Source organism: Lemur catta, chromosome 6 (assembly GCF_020740605.2).
Source record: "Lemur catta isolate mLemCat1 chromosome 6, mLemCat1.pri, whole genome shotgun sequence".
NCBI classification, from domain to species: Eukaryota; Metazoa; Chordata; class Mammalia; order Primates; family Lemuridae; genus Lemur; species Lemur catta.
This window is the reverse complement of record NC_059133.1, coordinates 93,930,371-93,952,000: the sequence shown is the minus strand read 5'-3', so window position 1 is coordinate 93,952,000 and position 21,630 is coordinate 93,930,371. Positions and strand designations below refer to the sequence as shown.

At 49.4% G+C, this 21,630-nt stretch overlaps 1 protein-coding gene across 1 annotated transcript in view; it reads right to left on the bottom strand.

Moving 5' to 3' along the window:
• Window positions 1–21,630, bottom strand: part of ANO2 (anoctamin 2) — a 329,714-nt gene that overhangs the window by 219,498 nt on the left and 88,586 nt on the right. Inside the window, exons 6-9 of the mRNA XM_045554545.1 lie at window positions 21,473–21,524; window positions 9,207–9,262; window positions 8,002–8,043; window positions 1,231–1,295 (exon numbers count right to left, since the gene is read on the bottom strand). Of these exons, the coding sequence (XP_045410501.1) occupies window positions 1,231–1,295; window positions 8,002–8,043; window positions 9,207–9,262; window positions 21,473–21,524 (215 nt within the window). The remainder of the gene's footprint in view (window positions 1–1,230; window positions 1,296–8,001; window positions 8,044–9,206; window positions 9,263–21,472; window positions 21,525–21,630) is intronic.

The following is a 21,630-nucleotide window of genomic DNA, read 5'->3' as shown; positions in this document are numbered from 1 at the left end:
TGGAACACCTGCTTGCAAGAGACATTCGACCAAGCCCCAGTTCCCTGGGAGGGCCACCGCATCTCTGTGTAGGAGGTGAGCCTGCCCAGACTCTGGTCTTCATGCTGCATTCTGTTTCCAAGAAGAAGCTGGAATTCCTCCCTCTAGACTCAATTCTTCTGGCTGCTGCCCCTCTCACGATCCCAGCCCAGGGCGGCCAGCCAGGAACACTCTCTATTCTCAGGCTGACTGACTGGCCCATTAGGAGAGCCACACGTGACTGCAGGGCAGGGAGTCTATCAGGTCAGTCTTAGGGCCTACTCCTATAGGCTCCAGCCCCCCATCTTTGCACAATGAGCATATTCTACCAAATGACCTCCCAGATCCCTTAGCTCAGCCTCCCGATGCAGGATGACCAGGACCCAGAAGACCAAGGAGGGAAATGGGCTTTCCCAGAGAAACAGCAGCACTCAGTGGCCAGGCCTGGACCGGGACCGAGTCTGCAGTTGCTCAGCCGGTGCTTCCCCGCTTCACGGCACTGGCACGCAGCGCTCCTGCCAGAAGGTGGCTGGGCTCTCAAGAGTCTAGTTCCCGGAGCCCTCAACCCACTGTAGACCAGTCAGACCCACTGCCTTCTAGTAAGGTCTTTGGAAGGACTTTTCACTGATGTTTTATAGAAGCTGGGGGGGGCGGTTTCCAAGGTGCTAGGCAACAGGACATCATTCTGGGGGCAGCACTGCAGGGAGGAATTCCAGGACCCAGTCTCCCTTTCCTTCTAATTTAGAAAAGCCATAGAAAGCCCACATTCCCTGTCAGGCCAGCCAGTGTATTGCCCATGTGATGTGCCAGATTGTCCCTTCCCTTGGTCAACCCTGTGGCCACTTGGGCATAACCGCAGAATCAGCTCCAGCCAGGTCCTTCCTTAGGACAAGATTAAGGAAGAGAATAAGAGAGACAGCTCCCTTCCCTCTTCCTAAAGGTCAAGCAAGGAAAGAGAACACAGTGCCGGAAACCTCAAGATGCAGTCATGGCAAAACAGTCTTCATGGGCTTTTGCTCCACAAAGCCTCCCTTTCCCTGCCCCGTCCCCAGCTGCTTCCCCACACACGAGACACAGAGCAGGGGCTCACACAGCTAGAAAGGAAGGTCCCTCTGCTTAACAACAGACTGCCAGTGGCCAAAAGGGTCAGTGCTACAGCCTTCAGGATTTGCATCTCTGGCATCCTCCCAAAAGTCCCCTTCCACATCTTACCTGATGAGATCAATAGGTTGAAACTTGTAAAACACTCCATATCGTGCCCATTCCTGATACAGCAGCTAAACAAGAAGAATGAGAAAAGAGGTTAGGGGTAGAGGTAGGACACTGTTCATCTTATTTAGTGCATCCTAGCAAGTCAAAATGTTACCCCCAAAGCCCAGCTTCTAGGAAATTCTCATGAGACATCCGCAGGGGGATGTCCAAAGCAGCATGCTGTAGAAAGTGGCTTCTCCTTCCCCAAACACAGAGGGGACCTTTACCCCATGCCAAGGCAGCCCTGTGCCTGCTAAGCAGAGCCCTCCTTCTTTATTCCCTTGTCTTGCCTAGTCCAGCAAAACAAGCCCTAGCACTCATTATTCACTCATTTAACTAGTATTTACGAAGCATCTCCTATGTGCCAGCACTGTCCCCACACTGGATACAGCAGTAAACCAAAGTCACTGCTTGCACTCTGGTGTGGGGAGACAAATAAACACATAAACATATAGGATGATTTACAAACGCCATGAAGAAAAGTAAATGAAGGCAAGGGGGCAAAATGTGAAGGAGGGAAGAGGGTTGCTAGTTTAGATAGGATGGCCAGGGAAGGCATCTCTGAGGAGGCGACATTTGAGCTGAGACCTGAGGGAAATGGGGGAGTATCCAGGCTGAAGAACCCTCTTCTTGTGCAAAGGCCCTGAGGCAAGTGTGTACGCACGTCCTGGGAAGAAGAGGGAAGCAGTGCACTGGTGCGGAGTAAGCATGGGGAGAACGATGGGAGATAAAGTCAGAAAGTGCCAGGATGGCCCGATCATTCAGGCCACGTGAAAATCTTTGGACTTTAAAGGAAGCCAAAGTCCTTTGCCCTGGAGGAAAGAGTTTCTGCAGGGAGATTTGCAGCAGAGGGAGAAACCATCTGACTTAGGCTGTAGAAGGCTCACTCTGGCTGCTGTGTGGAGAACAGACGGAGAGTGAGCAGAGGCTGAGGGAGGCTATCGGAATGGTCCGGCAAGGGATGGTGGCAGCTTGAACCATGGGCAGTGGGAGACATAGTGAGAAGTGGCGGATTCTGCTTAGATTTTAAAGGTAGAGCCAATAAGATTTACTGTTAGATTGGATGTGGGGTGAGAAAAAATGAGAATTTGGCCTGAGCCATTGAGTGACAGTGATATCTTTTACTGGAGGGAAAAGACTGTAGGCAGAGCCGGTTAGGAGGGGAACCAAGAGCTCACTGAGGGATGACTGACGTGAGATGCTCTGTAGGCATTCTTGGGACATGCTGAGTACGTAGCTGGATATAAAAATCTGGAGTTCATAAGAGAGTTCAGTAAACTTGGGGGTTACTAAAGAAGAGACGATTTGTAAAATCATTAAACAGTGGATGTCGTCAACAAGGAAGAGAGATTAGGTCCAGAAGAGGCCTGAGGCTGGGCCCTGGGCGCTCCACCCTGTGGAGGCCAAGGGGATGCTGATGAGCTGGCAGCGGACACAGAGGGAGCAGCTGGCGAGTGAAGGAGAACCGGGAGTGCGTGGTGTCCTGGAAGCCCAGGGAAGAAAGGGTTCCAAGGAAAGGAAAGTAACAGGCTGTGTCAAACCCTGCTGAGAGTCAGGTCAGATGAGAATGGAGAAGAGAGTGCGTGGAATTCGGAGACTTGGAGGTCACTGATCACCTTGGCAAGAGTGGCTCCAGGGGAGGGGCGAGGAAAAACCCGAGTGGAACACGTGTAAGAGGCTGAGGGAGGAAACAATGCACCACACGTATCGGGCCACGCCATCCTGGGATGTTTTTGCAGCAACTTTGGCAGAACTGGCATGGCCAGCAAGCTCTGCTGATCATCAGCCCGTAAACAAAGTGATTCAGTAATGGGCCGTCATCAGACCTCATCTACTAATAGATATCTATGCTGAATAGATACTGGCACTTAATCAAATTCAATGTAAAGCATTAACAGGCCTATGATACAGCTGCCACTTTGTTACATTCTTCCTGCTCCTGACCCATCACATAGAATTTACAGGGAAATCTGTCCAGGTGAACCTACTCTAACGGGTATTGTGGGTAACCATTTGGACATCAGCCCCACAGAAAGCCGTCCTGCTCACCTAAGAATCTTTAGAGACATGATATTAAAACTGAAGTGAGAGCTGGCATTCCTACTTAATGGTGATAGGCGTTTATTGTCATAGTATCTCCTGGCAACTGCAAAACAGAACCAGAAATTACACGGGCCCTGGAGGGCCAAACTGCACCGCAGTTACTACCATTTGCAAAGGAGGAATCCCAGATACAAAAACGGGTTTCATGCGCACAAAGGGCAGAGGACGGTCTGGATTCATGAGCACTGATGCTCTTCACTCCAGGGTGGGGGCTCCGGACCTGGTCTAGTTGTCAGTACCTCTCCTCCTGCCTCATCCTGGGTGCTTCTACTGCCCTGGGTCTCGGCTCCCTCCCCCGAGTGCAAGCCCTGGGCTTTTCCAGCACTCGGTTGTCACAGTGGCATCATCTGTGGCCCACAGGGAGACCAGTTTGCGTCAGGGATATAGCCAGGGCCCCCCTCGAGGGCTGTGGGACGTCACTGTCTGCCTCATAGGCTCTGACCGCCAAAGCAAACTGTTCCCCAAGTCACATGTCCAGACAAAACCTGAGCCTGACAACACCTATCTGCCGCTGCCCTGGAAGGGAAAACAGAAATGATCAGCGAAGACAGTATGGCCCAGTCAGCCCCAGCCCAAGCTGACAGCCAGCCTCAGAAGCCTTAGCCCTGGCTGGATCCCAGACCTGCTGGAAGAAACCTCCACAGAGTCCCTCTCTCAATGCAGTATCCTCTAAGCACAAGCTACGTCCATGGCTTGTGGTTATAGAGGAAGAGGAGCCCTGAAAGCTGTCTGAGCTTGATACAGAAGGACAGAAGGAAACAGGAGGCAATGATTAGGCATCCCCTGAGACAGACAGCTGGAGCTACAGAGCACAGTGCCAGAAGGTGACACAGCAGGTATGCCTGGATGGCCAGGCCAGCTCACACGCCTTCCGTCACCTGCAGGGGAGGCAGAGAGGGAGCTGGAGAGTGCTGTAGGTCCCTCCTGATGTCTAAGAAGGTTTAATCACACATAGTTAAGACCAAGTGGATCATGCTAAACTCCAGGTCCCAGCATCCCAGAACAGACCAGCAGTCAGAGTGGAGGGAGGCATGCTCTGGAGTCTCTGTCCCATGACGATTAGCATGGTGCAAGTAACGAGCAGCGGGATGCCCTCAGTAACTTAGAACAGTCCTTTAAACTTGAAGAATCTAGAATCTTCTAATGCAGCTCTTAGCAAATCCACTTCCTCCCTTGGAGATACACCATGTCCTCTCCTCACCAACTGGCCAACCAGAAAGGCCAACAACCTGCAGCTTCAAGAAGGACATGCCTTATTCCAGAGGCCCTGGATGTAATTCCAGTCTGGCCCAAGCCTTTACAGCAGGAAACGACAACCCCCAGGACTCAGAGCACACAAGCAGCAAGTTCCACTCCCTGGGGATCACATTTGACAGTGGGTCATCGATTGAAGTATTTCATAAGACTATAAAGCAACTCAAGGATTAAAACCCTTTGCAACAACCCTTTGCAATGCAAGGTGCTTGGGGCTTGTGGCCCTTTCTGAGGCTACAAGCTCCTCAAAGGGCAGCTAGACCTGAGACAGGCAGGATGATGCTGTGGCCACCTCAGAGGCATTCACGAGACGGTGGGACTGAGTGGAGGAGACCTGGTCTCTACTCCCAGGTCCCACGTTGACCTGTTTGATTGTTTGACAAGTAATTTCAATGCTCTAAGTTTCAATTTCTCCACGTAGTAACATGACAGTTGGGCAGCGTGGCACAATTAATCCTCAAGTGAAACCAAGAAGAAAAGTAGTTTTCTTGCCAGGAAGCCAGGTTCTAAAATGCACGACTGACTCTGCACATCCTTTCGAATGGGTCACTTTACTGTCCACTGGAGAAGACAGCCACCTGCAAAGGCTGGAAAACCCAGGACTACGGGTTTAAAAAATGCTAAAGAAAATCACATTCCAGTGTTGCACCTTGGGTTCTCCCCTGTAAGTGGGTGAAGAAGCCACAGGGAGCCAGCAGAAACCAGGCAGCCCTCAGGACATGGTAACAGTCACTTTCCCAGGAACCTTTGGGAAACTAGGCAGCTTCTGGAAGCCAGGACGGACCCGTCTACCCCCAGACTGCTCCCTCTCCCCACCGCCCTGGCTTCTAGGAAGGCAGGAAACCCCTGCTCTGCAGAGGGAGGAAGCCTCTTCCTAATTACCCCTCAGGAGCCGGGAGAGAGAGAGAGACTTCCAGCCCCCACCGAGCTCAGGGTGAGTCACCGAGACTGCACCACAGCACTAGGGCAAGCTGCAGGGGAATGCGATGGGCATCCTCCAGGGCTTCTGCGCTGGCCTGGAGTCTGCCTGAAACGAGCCTGGGCCTCGGGAAGATCATGGCAACAGCCACAAATTGCAAGGAAGGGTGAAGGAGAGCATCCAGGTGCTGGCAGGCTTGGCAGCTCGGGATACCATTGCAAGTCATCCCAAAAGGCCCCCAGAGAGGCCAACCCTCACTGCAGTTCCCAAGCCTTCTTCCTGTCCTCCAGCTCCAAATGCAGGGAGTCCTCCCTTACACTTAATCAGAATCCTCCCTGCAGCCATCTCGAAGAACACTTGGTGATTATAATGTAATGGAAACAAATAAATATGCTGCGCACATTCAAAGGTCCTTGCTCTTCTTTAGGATACACTGCGGCCACCTCCCACATGCCACTGAAGCTACAGAACAAATCCAGCCGGTGGCGAGAATTCCTCTGGCCGTACAGAAGAAGCTGTGTCAACACAGCTGAGGAGCACTGGCTGGGATCTGGACATGAGGGTTTTAGTCTGACTTCACAGTCACTCATGGACCTTGAAACCCATCTCTTGTCCTTGCTGGCTACCGGTTTCCCAACTCAGATGGACAGTAAAAGGCTTGTGCCCTCCCTGGTGGCTTCTCTCAGGCCCCATCATAGCCAGGCTCACTTCCCCAACATGACCTTGGCAGAGGACACCAGGACTTCCCAGTAAACCCAAGGAAGAGCCACAAGAAAAGGTCCTCTTGTCTTTCAAAGACCTGTTTGCCTCCGTGGACCATCCTTCTGACACCAACTCTGGGAGCCACCCCCAAGATGCAACTCCGTGCTGGCTGCTGTCTCCCTGACCCCTAGCCTCAGCCTGTTCTACCGGCTGGCGTGTGCACTGACATCATCATATCAGCTGAAGCAACATTTTCTGGTGGGAAAACTTTTTGTTAAAAGATGTTATTGTTGTTAAGAATAATTTAATATGTTTCAAAAGGGAAATATATATATTTTTTAGATACTCCACAATTTACTTCTTCCATTAGTGCAGATCACAGAAGGCTGACTGATTTCTCCCAGGAGTTGCTGTGTGTTCCTGCTCTCGGTAATGTTCCTAGACAGGCTGGGGTCACCGCCACCCAGCAGGAGCTTTCTTAGGCAGGCAGCGGATGGTGATCACCATTTAAAGGGGAGGAACAAGAAATCAGAAGAGTGGGAGGACAGAAAATGGTTGGGCGAGAGAGGTGAGACCCAGGGAGAACTGCTTCCTCCTTTTCCTTTAAATCTGATGCGGGACTTTTCAGGAAATTAAACACCGAGACTATTAGCATCAGATAGAAAACAGATGAGGTTAAGACATCACAATACTACAGTAGATTCCCTGGGCAGGCAGAGAGGGGACATGTGTAAGCAATCACAGCAGTATTTCTGGAAAAGACCTTTTATGTTTTTAATACTTAACACTTCATAACAGGGACTAATAGGCAGGATAAAAAGAAGGCAGCTCACAAGGCAACTTGGGGGATGAATGATTTTCCAGACAACAGAGTGGGGGGAGGGAAACGTCTTGAGCTTCAGTTCCTCCTCCTTCCCACCCTCGCCCACCCTCCTCTGCTCATTAGAGGGCTGGGAGAAGCCGGGTGGGAGGACGGCATGAGGAGTCATGGCTCTGTCCCCACGACAGAGGCGGTGGCAGGGGAGGGGCACAGCCATGATCCCAGAGCATCAGCAAACAGGACAGACAGATCTAGGCAGGGGGCTGGGGAGAGCTGCACAGCCAGGAGCTGGACTGGCACTGAGGGATCCTTCCAAAGGCACCCTTGTCCTTCCCCCGACTGTGACCTCTAAGTCCCAGCTTTTCGGGACATGTAGCACAACTGAGCCTCTGTCACCCTCACATTTCCCACCTCTGATTTGGGGGCAGTACACGCCACCTGCCTGCCTAGAGGAAAAAAGGAATAACTAAAGATGTTCCCGAGTGGCGCAGAGCGTCAGACATTTGAAGCAGGATTTGGGATTCAGAGGTGTCCCAGGCCCCACCTGTGTTTACTATGGCTGTGTGACCCTGGGCAAGGTGCCCTATGTCTCAGTTTCTGCATCTGTCAGTTAAGGAATTTGGGTGACCAGTGTCTCTCAGTTGCAGCGCTCTCGTTGGAGGGTGGGATGGGCTTGTGTGCGACTGCTGCATAGATTTCAGGACAGTTAGCACGCTGGTCCCCAGGCACTAAATGCCAGTGGCAACCACACACGCAGTCATTGTGATGACCAGAAATGGTCCTCACATTTCCAAATGCCTGGGGGGTGGTGAAGAGGATTATGGAAAAACTGTTGAAAATAGAGAAGTGAGTAAATAGAACACTTAGGACACTTCAGCCAGTTCTGCACACTCCGCGTGCCCACAGCACTCAGCACGGCGCGAGGCAGGCTTACCTTTCTGTCGTTCATGTCATCCCCTGGACTATCATATTCACCCTGCGGGAGAAAAGGGATGCCAGATAAAGCCAGTGGAATTATCAAGAACAGATGTCAAATGAGAAAGGATTTTTTTTTTTTAATTTTCTAATGTCATCCCTTTCATTCCCATTTAAAGCAGGTCAAAAGCATGGCACAGTAAGGGGCCGATATTCCACTTTCTTGGTCATCAACACTCGCCACACGAAGATGCCCCCTTCACACGCTTCAGAGGCTGTGGTGCCTCCTTGTAGCCAACGCAGTGGCAGAGCTGGGGCCTGTAACGGGGCAGCACATCACGTGGAAATCACCCCGTGCCTGCCACGCTCACCCTTGTGCAGAACTGGCAGGACTCAGCAGCGTATGTGCCACAGCAAATGTGGCAGGAAGGAGAAGCTTCCCCCCTGAGTAGCTCCTGCTGGGTATCTGGGAGGTCCCACTGCGGCAGTCTCATGTGGCACCGCTGCGTGACACACGCTCAAGATGTGACCCCTCAGGTAAGCACTGAGGCCGTGGAGGCATCTAGTTCAAAGACCAGTTAGGTTCTTCACGAATTGTCTTGAAGAATGTCTTTGCATAGTGTCGTGGGATGTTCCTAACGTTACTTCCAGTCATTAACAAAACTTTAATTATGGTCATTCTGTTTTCTTTACTTAACCAAACAACTGTGTAAGGAATTTGGAGAGATTTCCTTCAAAAATGTTAAAGTAAAAAAATACTCATCTTACACTAATAAGTACCTGCATGTGAAGGAGGAATTTCACATCTGCACGGAACTCTCATGGTCAAAATATCTCTCTCAGCCAGCGGAGGGTCTGAAGGTTGCGTATGACCCAGGCCTTTGAGCTTCCTCCACCACCTCCCACCCCCAAATCTCCTCCCTCATCACCCGCGTGCCACACCCAGGCAATCGCACTTTCACCAGAAACACGGGCAGGGAGTGCGGGGAGAGCTCAAATATTAACAAAACCATTTTGCCGTCTGGAGAAATCACTGGAGGTACATTTTGAGAAGACTGGCAAATATCAACCCGGGGATTACTGTCCGCAATGAGTGGTGTTTTAATGTCACGAGTCACTCCTGCCTTGCCTGGCACGTATTCACCCACTGCATTGCCACTGAAAATCATGGTTTGCAACTTTTTGGAGACTACAGAGAGCACGCCAGAGAAAATGGGTACTTACATCATGCAGAGGGTAGGCGGCCTCATAGATATTGTTTGCTATCAGAGAGTTAATACCTGCAGAAGAAAGGAAGATGAAAACGGTGACTCTGGGGCAGGGGTTTTTCAACTTAAGTCTTAGTTTTTGATAAATATTAAACCGTCACCTGCCTCCCAGCTGAGATCACGGCATCCTTTTCCATATCCTTCCAGGCTAGAACTTTTTGCCAAGCTATACTTCTTAGTATAACAACAATACTTTTTCACTCTCCCAAATGCAAAGTTACATTTTAATATCAGATATGCCCTCCCAAACTTCACGTTCCTCCTGGCTTCAGAGATCCAGGTCTCCCAGTCCAATAACCCTCCACTGCCAGCGCCACCATGGCCACAACTGTCACTTGAGAATCTCTGTGTTCAGTGACAGCATAGGGATGGTTATGTGGATTATTTTAATTACGATCAATAAAAGTATGACCAATAAAAGGATTCCACCACAGTTATCTGAACTCACTTCCAGCACGTCCTGTTCCTTCACAAGGCAGTGCTGACTGCCTGCCTGTCACTGAGCCGCCCGGCCGGAGCGCAGCAGCTCGGACAGGTAGGCAGGGGCAACAGGACCGCAGCTCCCAGATGCGGTCTGGGGACCCCTGGGAGTCCCCATGCCCTCTCCATGGGGTTCATGAGGTCAACACTATTTTTACAATAGTACCAAGACCTTATTTGCCTTTTCACTCTCCTCTCATGAGTGCACAGTGGGGCTTTGTGGCACGTGCCGGCATCATCCCCGGCGCTGATGAAACGTGCGCATGCGCATCTGGGCACTCACAGTGCCGCAGACTTCCGGTCGGAGTGACCCTGCAGCGCATGCGCTAGTGAGTTTCACAGGTAAAACGTGGCTAGAAGGTTACCCAGCGAATAAAAAAGGAAGATGAGGGCTGAAAAGAAGAAGAAGAATGCCGCAAAGGAGCTCAGCGGACTTAAAAGTAGTCTCAGAGTAGACAGTGATATTTTAATGAAAGACATTCAAGAGATACCGCCAGTGGTGGCCCCGGATATCACCACGAGAAAGCTCGGTGTGCGATGAGTGATGAAAAAGAGGACAGGAAAAGGGACCCTGATATTAAGAGAAACAAAGAGCGTCTTCTGGACCGCAGGGCAGCACCCAGTACGGATGACCGGAGGCAAAGGGAACGCGAGGCCGGAGCAGCCACGGGGCGCAGGGTTGGCCTCGCAGACTCTGAACAACTCGGAAAACGCCAGAGGGAACAGATGCTTGATTAGAACGTGAGCCTCCATTTCAGCTCCCACCAAATGAAAACTATTTGTTTTCATATTTTAACTTGGACTTTTTTCTTCGATTCAAACCCAACATAACTCCTCAAGTGTGCTTTGGCACTGGGAATAGAATGTGCTCTTTGCTGCATTAAAGCCACACTGATATTTTAGTTGGATGCTGTCCACTGTCCAGGTATTATCAGGCATCGAAATGCTGCCTGGAATCAATGAGGCTGCAATCGCTTGTCCTTACGACTTGGCAGTCAGAGTCAGTAAAGATAAAACAAATGATACCGTGCTGTATCAAATGTGAGAGGACTCAGATTTAAAGAAAGCTATTACATCATCGTATCATTTAAAAATATATGATAGTGGATCGTATAAACAGTACTTGTTTGGAGTTTTGATTTTGTATAACTCAGAATAAAAGATGTTCCGTATGTAAAAAAATATTTCTCAGCTTTACCTTTTCATACAATATTGATCAATATAGTCACCTAAACAAAAGCCCCTTGGGTGCTCCCAATTATTTTTAAAAGTGTGAAAGTACCCTGAGGCCAAAAAGTTTGAAAATTATACAAGGTATTTATTTTTTAATTCCAGCAGTGTCTGACACCACTTGCATGTAGCAGACCCTGCTAAACAAATGTTAAATGAACAAATGCCTCTGTTCCCCCTAACTCCAGGATACAACAGAGAACCTTCTGCCCAGCATAAAGTCATTGTTATTTGCTTGTTTCATTCTTGGTTTTATTCAGAGACTATAAAGTGGTCTGTTATGTTCTGTCTGAGTCGGATGGTCTGTCCTGGGTCCCTGGCTTCCAGATGGGAGGGATTATATCTCCCCACTCATAGTACCAAGGATCCTGCCATATGAGGATCCACATTTAATCACAGAGAGGGAGGAGGCAGGGGGAGTTTCTGGTACACAATGATTTCCCTTGTCTCGCACTTACTTTCTGCCCCAAACCATTCTTTCCAGAGAGACTGTAGACAGTAGTCAGATGAGGAGATAATTGGTTTTGGAGGGAAAGATGTATGATGTCCAAATGCTAAGAAATCTGCATTTGCATGGCTCTGAATAAACGCCGAGGTTGGATAACAAATCTAGACAACATTGACTCATTAAAATTCATGGTTTTCCACCTCCCGTTCCTCCCCAATGCCCCACCCACATGCTCAGAGACCGCAGAGGATCCCAAACAATCCTCTCCCCTCCATCAGCCTCCTCTTCCTCAGACCTCGCCACATCTGCTGCAGTTCTGGGATGTAGGATACCACAAAGACCTCTCCCTGGGCCCCACGTGGGTGCGGAGGCCCCCAGTAGGCTGTGGAGGGAGCTCGGTGAAGTGGACACTCTTCCAATGAGTTGAAAGCTGAGTGTTTTGGTGCTGCTGTGTCACCAAATGGCCAGTCCTTTCCTGCTTTTGAGTTTCCTCCTTGGCATGCACACAACACATGAGAAATAACTTCGGGGGTTGAGAGGAGCCAAGGGTGGGTAAAGGGAGTGCAGATGGGGGGCTTGCCCGGGAGGTTCGATGAGCTGCAGATTTGTCTTACTCATAAGACTACAATTTCACTCTGAGCATCATTAATCAGTTCAAGAGCCATAACCACAGCAACGTGAAGCCACCCTACAATAATCAACGAGAGGAGTTCCAAGTCGGGAGGGGCTTTGGGGGGTAGTTCAAAGCTACAAAAGTGCTGTTGGCATGGATAGAGGCTGAAGCATCACAGGCGGGTAGGGCCCCAGCTAGACCACACCCCAGGAATCATCGCACCCAATCCCTGCACTCACAGCCCATAGTTGCCATGGCAGCTGCATATGCCCTGAAGACAGTCCCCAAACTGCATGGAAAAAGTCAAACAGGTGTTTCACCTACTTAGCTCTTCTGCTAATTCTCTGCTTGGCTTTTGCACAGTAGCTGACTATCTAGAAGCATTAGACCAACAACCCAAACTCCCGGTCCTGGCTGCTAGACCTTCAGACAGATCTCAAATTATTGGGGCTCTAAAGCTATGCATCTTCCCCACCATCTCAAAAAAAGCTTCCTGCGTGTGGCACAACAGGAAGTAGGCAACTTGCTGCACTTCTAGGATGTTGTTTGCTCATTGTTTTCTGTTCCCCATGGGACTGCAAGGTACCCAGGTCCAAGAGCACACCTCTCACCTGTGTCTCCCACTTAGTCATGACTGGGAACACAGAGGGATGACAGTCCTGGAGTCCCCAGCCCTGTGGCTACAGTTCCCTCAGTTTCTCTTCTTGTTTATCACAGGCACTCACCTTCCTCCCTGCTCCACTGGGCATCCTATGCTGGTGAAGAAACTTTACACTCTAGTTGATTAGTCCGCCTTCTAGGACAGGAAGCCCAGGCACAAGGTCCTTTGCCTTGGAGCAAAGATGCAGAAATGAAAACTGAAGTGTCATAACTCAGATATCCAGAGCCTTCAAATGCTGTCACTGAGTGTTTCTCTGTCACCCGTGGCTGAGTGCCTCCTACTTTTCAGATGGTGGCACATGAGCGATCCGCAGTGGCTGCGGGGGGGAAGGGAGGAGAGAGTGCACCACAGGAGAAGTAGGGGAGGCAGCTGCAATGTGATTATTCAAACACAACTTCGCCAAGAATGGGGACCGCGTTGGCCTCTTGGTTCACCCACAGACTTCAGAAACCAAGATTCTACCCCCAGACAAGCATGGAAATCAGTTTGAAAGAAGAAGAAAATAATCAAACGTTTTTTAAAGAGTCCTTGCTTTGAAAATTGAAATTCTGATTTTTTTCTTTCTTTTCAGCAAAAATGGGCTAATTGGTTCCATCATGCACCATCCATCTGGCCATAATGGCAAAGCTTTCTTCTTCGGGATTACATCTATATTCTTTCCTCTCTGCTCTAGACCCAGGGAGAGAGACCCAACCTTTTGTCCTATTACTCTCGGAATGGGGGCCAGGGAGGAGGAGAAGGCCCGAGGATGTTTTCCTTTCCCCTTTGCCCTAAAGAGAAGCAGTGTCTCAGTCAAACCGCACACAGCCCTGAGCACCCCTCACTGACCCCAGTCTCCATGCCCATCTCGCCTTCAAATCACCAGGTACTTCCTGCTGCTTAGAACAATAAGCCCCAAGGAAAAGGCTCGTGCTTCCTCACTGCCCAGCAAGGACCACACCTCTGTACGGCCTGATGCAACCAGGCCTAGCAACGTGGTCCCTCTGTGTCCCTAAGGGACAGGGCAGGGGTCAGGGCCAAGAAACATGACCAGGGCAGGCTCAGGCCCCGGCACTGGTGCCTGAAAATACACACCCATCATGCAAAGCCTGAGGCCTAGCACTGGGCTTAGAGATAACTTTGGTTTCCTGGACACAAAGGAACAACCCAAGCACGGGAGTTTATGGTCTACCTCCCAAAGAGAGTCTCATTAAATCTGCAAGTACTGCCGGGTGACAGGGACCACAGCGCTATTCCCTCCAGGGCAAACTCAAAGAAAACTTTTATCCACTGGGACAGGTACTTAGAGGAATGGTGCTATGCTCCTAAAAACCCATTTGGTTTTGATTCCCCCCAGAACAGGGCCAGTCCGCCCGGCGTTGCGCTTTCATCCTTGCACTCCAGCCGGACGCAAATCTAAAACAGAGCCCCCAGACGGTGCATTTAACAGAGACTATATTTACCCATCACTGAATTGTCTTGACGTGTGCTTAATTACTTAAATGCCTTTAATCCCAAGCCTTTTCTTCTAACAAAATATAAACCAGTTCGGCTGGATGAATGATAAACCAGATGTTTATAACACACAACATGGTCTGGCTTTGGTCAAAATAATTAAGACGTCGTCTCCTGAGTGGGGAGGGGAGATGCCCAAAGCATACATTTGTTTAAATGCCCTGACACCAAAATGTCCATGACAGTGTAGCTCCATCAATCTGTAATTTTCTGTCCCTGAAACAGCAATGATAACTTCCATATGAAGGAGCAAGAAAGGTGTTTGTCCTCCTCTGATATGGTCAAGGAGGCTTGGGTTTCTTTCCATGGTGAAGTGCACTTTAAAGCATTCAGGCGGAGTAAACTTCCAGGGCCCTGGCACTGACCTTAGGAAACACGACATTGATTAAGGAGGCATCACGGGCTGACCAAGTTTACAGTCACTCATAGGCTTGCACCACTGTGCAGAACCCAAACTCACCAGTATTTTCAGTCTCTGGACATTGTGGACAGTAGTCCCTAGTCCCCTACATCCAGCGGCAAATGAGAGGAAACAGCTGAGTTGTCCCTCCTGAAGGTTACAGAAGAATCCTAAAAAGTTAGAAGTTAGACCAAATCGCCAAATGCCAGTCCACTTACACTTTTTCAAGGTCAGAGAAAGTGACCTCTTGCTTTATCTTTTTACACTAATTTTAAACACCCTTAAAAAAAAAGGGAGAGAAAGTGAGAGCGAGATTGACAGAGAGAGAGATTGACAGAGAGAGAAGAAAGGAAGGAAAGAAAGAAGGAAGGAGAAAGGAAGAGAGAGAGGGAGGAAGGAAAAGTCTAAGACACCTAGCTACCGGCTAGGGCATTAAAAGGGACTGAATGCTGAATGTTCATATAACAATGTCAGAAAAATGGCAAAAATTCAGCTCTTCACAGATAGACGTGGTTATCCTTGAGTACTTTGGAACACCGGTGGTCAAACCCCCGGAGGCAGGGCACTCTGCACTGCTCTTTACATTTCCAAGTGTAAGTAGATCGAAAAGCCTGCTACAGCCGCCATATCTTTATTTTTATCATAATCTTTTTCTGTAGCTCACTTTAGAGTTGCTAAGAATCACTTGGGTAGCTTGTTAGAAATGCAGATCTAGGACCCTGTCCCTGCAGAGTCTGATTTAGCATGTCTGCCGTGGGAGCCGGACAGGTGCACCAGGTGATTCTGAGGCCAGCAGAGGCCAACCACACCTGAGTGGAGTTGCCCGTGGCCATGTGCAAAGGACTAATTTAGGAGGACAAACTTCTCGCAACCATCCTTGCCAAGTGCTTGGCATCCTCCGTGTCATCGTCTTCCCTTTCACTGGCACTGTCCACTCCACACTCTCTGAGGTCCACGGGCATCCTGCAAGCCCCAGTCCAGGCCGTAGCCCAGCTACCTGCTCTCTGAGAACTTTAGGAAAGCTCGTCCCCTTCCTGGGCCTCGTCGGCTCATGTGGAGAGGAAACCACGTGGCTCCTTTGAGTCACAGAGTCTGGGAAATGTTAGAGCTGGAAAGGAGTTTCAGGAGCATTTAGAGGCCCCATTTGTTTTATGGGGGCAGAAACAGGCACAGAGAGGGAACACGACTTGACCCAAGTTTTACAACGTGTTCATCCCAGAGCTGAAACTGGCACCCCCCTCTCCAGCCTGACCAGGTGTGCGCCTATCTTCCTTCTTCCCCTTCCAGATGTGCTGTCCACCCTTCTCTGTCTGACACCAACGGCTCCCGTGCTCTCTGGCCTCCCCCACGTCCAGCAGTATTTAGACCTCTGGCCTTCTGCCTAAACAGTCACTTGCGCGAGGCTACTTCCTCCACCCAGTTCTGTCCATCGGTGTTCTAGTGGCCTCTCTCTGTCCTTGCAGGTCTTGGATGGGAAGAGCTCTACTCTTGTTAACTCCAGGCTACTACACCACCCCTGGTATCCCCCAGCTCCCTGCCGATCCCTTTGTCAACAGTCTCTCTCTATATTACGCCTGCCTTGAATCACCCTAATTTGAATATGCCATTTTCTCCTGTTGGGACCCTAACTGACCCTTTGGAATTGCTGCCATCATGTCTTCTGTGTTATCTGCTTCCCTTGCATGTACCTGTCCTCCCAGACAGCCATGCAGCTCACTCCCTCTTCTCAAAGATGAGCTCACCAGGAGGCCGTTTCTGACTACCCTGTTTAAAATACCACCCACTCCCTTCACCTCTACCTCCTCTCTTGCTGTATTTTTTCCTTCTGACAGTCATCCCTACCTGACATACTATCCATTTTACTTATTTCTTGGTTTGTTTTCTGCCTTCCGTCACTAGAACATAAGCCCCAAGTTTCATGGCAGGGATTTGTGTTGCTTTGATTCCCTACTCTATTCCCCGGTTCCAGAATGTGAATGGCACATAGTAGGTACTCAGGAAATAGTTGTTGAATGAATGAATGGCTGTTACGTTGGGAAGAGCTCAGCTTCCACCTCTCTGGGAAACCTTTCCCAAAAACGTCATCCATTTATTAACTGATTGATTTAAAAAGCAATGAAAAAGAGCCAAGAAACCTAGGGTATAAGTCTGGCTCTAAATCTCTCACTGTGGGCATGCCAGTTAATCTCTCTGCTGTGAAACTAGTCAATATATGTTGAAGCTAGTTTGAATCCTAGTGCAAAGGATCAAATGAGATAATGTGTATGAAAGTGTTTTGGAAAGCACACAACTGTACACATGCAAGGGGTCCTTACTGTTTTGGTTACAGTAATACCTTACTTGTAGAGGGACCTCTTGTCTGGTAATCTCAGCTCTCACAACAGGAAACTTGAAAGAGAGAAAAAGTATCTAGATGGCTAGAAACCACCAACAGCTAATGCAGATCTCATAAAAGCCACTCCTCAATGCGCCGCACCTTATCCACGGCGGAATCCTCAGACCCTCCTTCATTGCCTTGTCACACTCTCCTTACCCCAAATTCTAATGAGTTGTTTTCCTGTCTCCCAAACTGCAAAGCAAAACTGAAATAGTAACACTCAGGGAGGGAGGTTACCAGGTTCAAAAATTCAAGGCACCAGAGCAGCATGGGGAAAGCAAGCCTAGTGATATTTTGGCAATCCTTGAGAGAACATGAAAAACCGTGTGCTCATAACAGTGATCTTGAGCCATCCAGATAAATTTACATATACGTTTACCTGGAGAACATACGTAGATACGTTCTACATAAGCAAGCAGGGAACTGCGTGATAGAGTTAACAAGATATCTACACAAAACGCAGGCGCTGCAGACAGCCAGAGCCACACCACTGACCACGTTCCCCTTTCACTTTGGGTGAAAGTTAAATTTGCAGCTCAACTGTGGAAACTAGAGGACCTTCTGGTTTGAATATTTGTATTCTATTTTTGCCTCCTTGTTTTGACATTCTATTTTAATTTGTGTGTTTCCTGGTTCTTATTTTTTCAATTTATTATTTATATTACACTGTTTTATTGTTTTTCTTATAAGCCACGTCAGAAATTTCACGGAACAGGGCAGGAATACAAATAAATCAATACATACCACTTGTATATAGGTTAATGTTTTGCAAAACTAGGCATTCAGTAAAAATGTATAGTCTACAAAGAAAAGAGTGATAATACTAGATAAACAGATATATTTCTAAAATGCTATTATCTTTATCATCTTTTCAATTTTCTGAATTTTGAATCGAGCACAATAAAAAAGGGAACAAACTTTCTAAGTTGGTCACGAAAGTGATGACCACATAGAAAAGGTGGTTCTTAGGGTTATGAAGGATCAGTGAAAAGACCTGTAACTCCACGTACAGTCCTGCTCTCCCTTTTTCTCTTCTTTGTAGGAAGCAGCAGTCCTCTGGGGGAATCCCAGCCAGTTCTAGCCATTTGCACTCCCCTCCGCCCCTTATAAAACCTAGGAGAAGGGCAATAAAATCTAAATTTACCCAGTGGCTCCAAGGTCTGTATTATCTGGAGGCCTCTCAGGGTGATCACATTCCTCTTTCTTTTTGATCTTCTAAGTAAGATGGGTAAGTTGGCCAAAGAGCTTAAGGGGTATTTGATTTTCATAGGCTGACGTGAAACCACGAGAAAACTGGCTTTTGGGGTTCTCCTCTGCCAAGAAGCAGAGAAGTTCAGTTATGTGTCCCTTGTTACAAAGCTAGTAAGTCACCAGCAGCTACTGTGAATGTCACGGACACTCATAGTCAGGAACTCGCTGGCAATGCTGTGGGGCTAACAGATTTGAAAGACTCAGCCTAACTCTGCTCCTAGTTCGTAGCGTCCCGAAGGTAATGGAAATAGGATTGGAACAGGAGTACCCAAGTTCTAGACCCAGGCCTGACAATTCTGACTCAGTATGTGACCCTGGACAAGTCACTTAGCCTCTTTATAACTGGATATGGTCATTCCTGACATATCTACTGTCCCAGGGGCTATGAAACGAATATTAGATAATTTACATCAACACTTACAAGTGTACATGGACATTAATGCATCCTCCTCTGCGTTCCCACTGCCCTCTATGCGCATCTTAGAGCACCTGCACATCACCTCACAGTCATCTTTCACAGATCTGTCTGCCTGGCTAAACTAAGACCCCTCAAGGGTGGAAATTAGGTTCACTGCATCTTGCCATGCCTCGGTTTCTCTCACAGCATTTGACACGTAGCAGGTGCTCAATAAATGCTTTTTGAAGTCCAAAAGGAAAGACAAATTTCTGAACTGCTCAACAACAACAAAATCCCAGTGATGTTTGACTTTGAGACATTCCCAAAACAAAATCCTCAGATCCTCACAGGGAAAAACCTTTCAGTGAAAAAAAACAACAACAACAAAAAAAAAAACTAACAAAAAAAAAACTTTCAGTGTTAAAGCAACCTGGAGATTGTCCCCCAAAATAAACTTTAGTTTTTAAGGACTTTCCAGTTTACAAAACAAACTAACAGCTGCCTATTTCATCTGTACAAAAACTCTGCAAGATAGAGATTATTATCCCCATTTTACATAAAAGGAGAGTGAGATACAGAGAAGTGGAGTCATTTGTCCACGGACACGCGTGGTCAGGAACTCACTGGCAACTGCCGTAGGGCGAGCAGCCCAAGCATGTTTACACTAATTCTCTGAATCAAACCCACTGAGTGCAGTGTGCAAGGCAGGCAGCTGGGTGCACGGGGGCATAAAATACGGTGCAGACGCATCTAGAGGACTCCCTGGCTTGGGAGCCTAAGCCCTGGGCATAGGTGATAGGCAATGAAGAGATTGAGTTTGACAGGAGTTCCAAGGAGAGGGAGTCAAGGGAGAACTGGGGGGACAGCGACATTTGATCTGGGGATGACATGGGTGAGACTGGGGAAGGACGCAAGCAGGACATTCAGGCAAAGAGAATGACGTGAACGAAAATGGAGAGGACAGTGGTCACAGGCACAGGAAAAGCAGTCAGAGAGCATGAGCGAGAAGGAGGGAGAAGTGGACATGCTGATGTTGAAGCCCTGGTGAACATCTAAGTGGAGGTGTCCATCCAGCAGTTGGGGACGCTGGGCTGGAATCAAGAGAATCAGGAATAAAAACAGACGGTTGCAAGTCATCTGTACAGAGGAATGGAGAGTACAAAGGCCAAGGGTCCTGGAGAAGATAATGTCTAAAATGTGGAGGAAGGAAGAAGAGTCGCAGGGAAGCTGGTCCAGGACCCAGACACAGAGGGCAGCCGTCTAGCAGAGCAACAGCACCTCCCCGATGCCAGCTGCCGGGAGACAGAGGGTAAAGGAGGACAGGAAGGGTGTAGAAGTGAAGGAAGAGGAACACCGAGAAAAAGGCCACCGAAATATGGGAGTAAGAAGTCCCCCATGATATTGGGGGGAGCAATTTTGGTCAAACTGGGGAGAGTATGGGAGAGCGAAAGTCAGAGTAATGGAATTGAGAAGTGGGTTGGGCAGGAAGTGAGGATAAATTCAAGAAATTTGATAAAGGCTCCGAGAAAAGAAAAAACACATACTAAAATCTCCTGACTCCTTGGAGAGTGCGTCCTTCCGGTGCGCGGACATGGGCTGGGCCCGAGACCACCCTGGCTCACCCGCGCCCCACAGCACCACGCTCCGGGTGAGAAACACAGCACGGACCACTCGGGTTTTGAAACTTGGAGTGTAACCTGGACCTTTGCAGCGAGATGAATACATCAAAGCAAACGTAAGCACACGCCAGTGCCCCGTGGGGGTGAAGCACTATCCTAACAGGCCGTCCGGGCACGAGGCCTGCTCCGACTGTGCCCTCGGTGGGAGGCGCTTGTGAGCCCCACAATCCGCCTCAGTTCCTCTGGAACACGAGCGACTGTCGTCGTCACCTTTGTTCTCATTCGTCAGCCTGGCTGCCTCCTGGTCCGCTAGACTGGACTCTACAGCTCTTTGGACTCTTTTCAACACAAACTGCCTCAGGAGCCAAAGATTTGGCGTCGCAGAGCTTATTCTGAAGGTGGTTCCCCCAAAGGTTTCAAAAGCCGTGAGATGGCAGCACCTTGGGAACGGGAGTTCAACCCAGCAGCGCGGATCCTGTGCAGAGTGTGCCTGTGGCCTAAGCGTGGGCACGTTTTTCCCCAGAGCAGCCTCACGGGGCTCTGGGCAGGCGCCCGTTTTCACCTCTGCCATCACGCGTCCTCGACGCAGCGCGTCAGTATCCGGCCCGCCTGCCTCACTGCGCAAGCCGCCCAGCGCCAAGCCCCTGCGTAAAAGACAGGGACTCTCCTGTTGAAGCAACAAACTACCAGGCAAACAGATTCAGCCAGAGATGGTGACAAGAATGCTGAACTTAAAAAAGTCACATTCAGACTCTACCATCACTTGCTGTGTGGCCTCAGACAAGTCATTCACCCTCTCTGGGGCTCCGTGTCTTCATGTGTAAACTGAGGAGAATGGACTAAAGGAACTCTAAGATGCTTTTCTTCTTAAAAAAATAAAAACTTGCATGTTTTCAGTGATTATTAAAAACCATTGGAGATGGTGAAAAAGCGAGCAGCAGCAGAACTGTCGGGACAAAGTGGAAGGGACAAAGTAGGTGGTTCAGGGGAAGGAGAGGGAAGACAGAGACCCGGGGGAAGGCCTGGGAGAAGTGACAGCAGCCTGGGAGCAGCCCCAGCCCCACCAAGAAGTGGAGCATCCGCTGCTCCTGGAGGCAGAGGCAGTTTCCCAGCCTAAGCTAAAGCAGCCTCCTCCTCCGTGGGGGACATTCGTTTCCTTCTTTGCTGCCACCAAGGGAGCTGTTTAAAGGGCGGCTCCGGCCCCCCTGGTGCCTCATCAGCCCTCGGCCCTGGGTGGGGAAGGGGTCCTTACCCATCGTGTTGTTGGCTCGGGAGCAGGCTGTGCGCTTCAGAATCTCGTGCACCTAAAAGGGGACGACAGCAGAGCTGAGAAGGCCTTGCCCACCGGGCGTCGCCGCGGCCTGTGGGGCAGGCGCCGGGCGAGGCGTCAGGACGGTTTGGCGAGAGGGG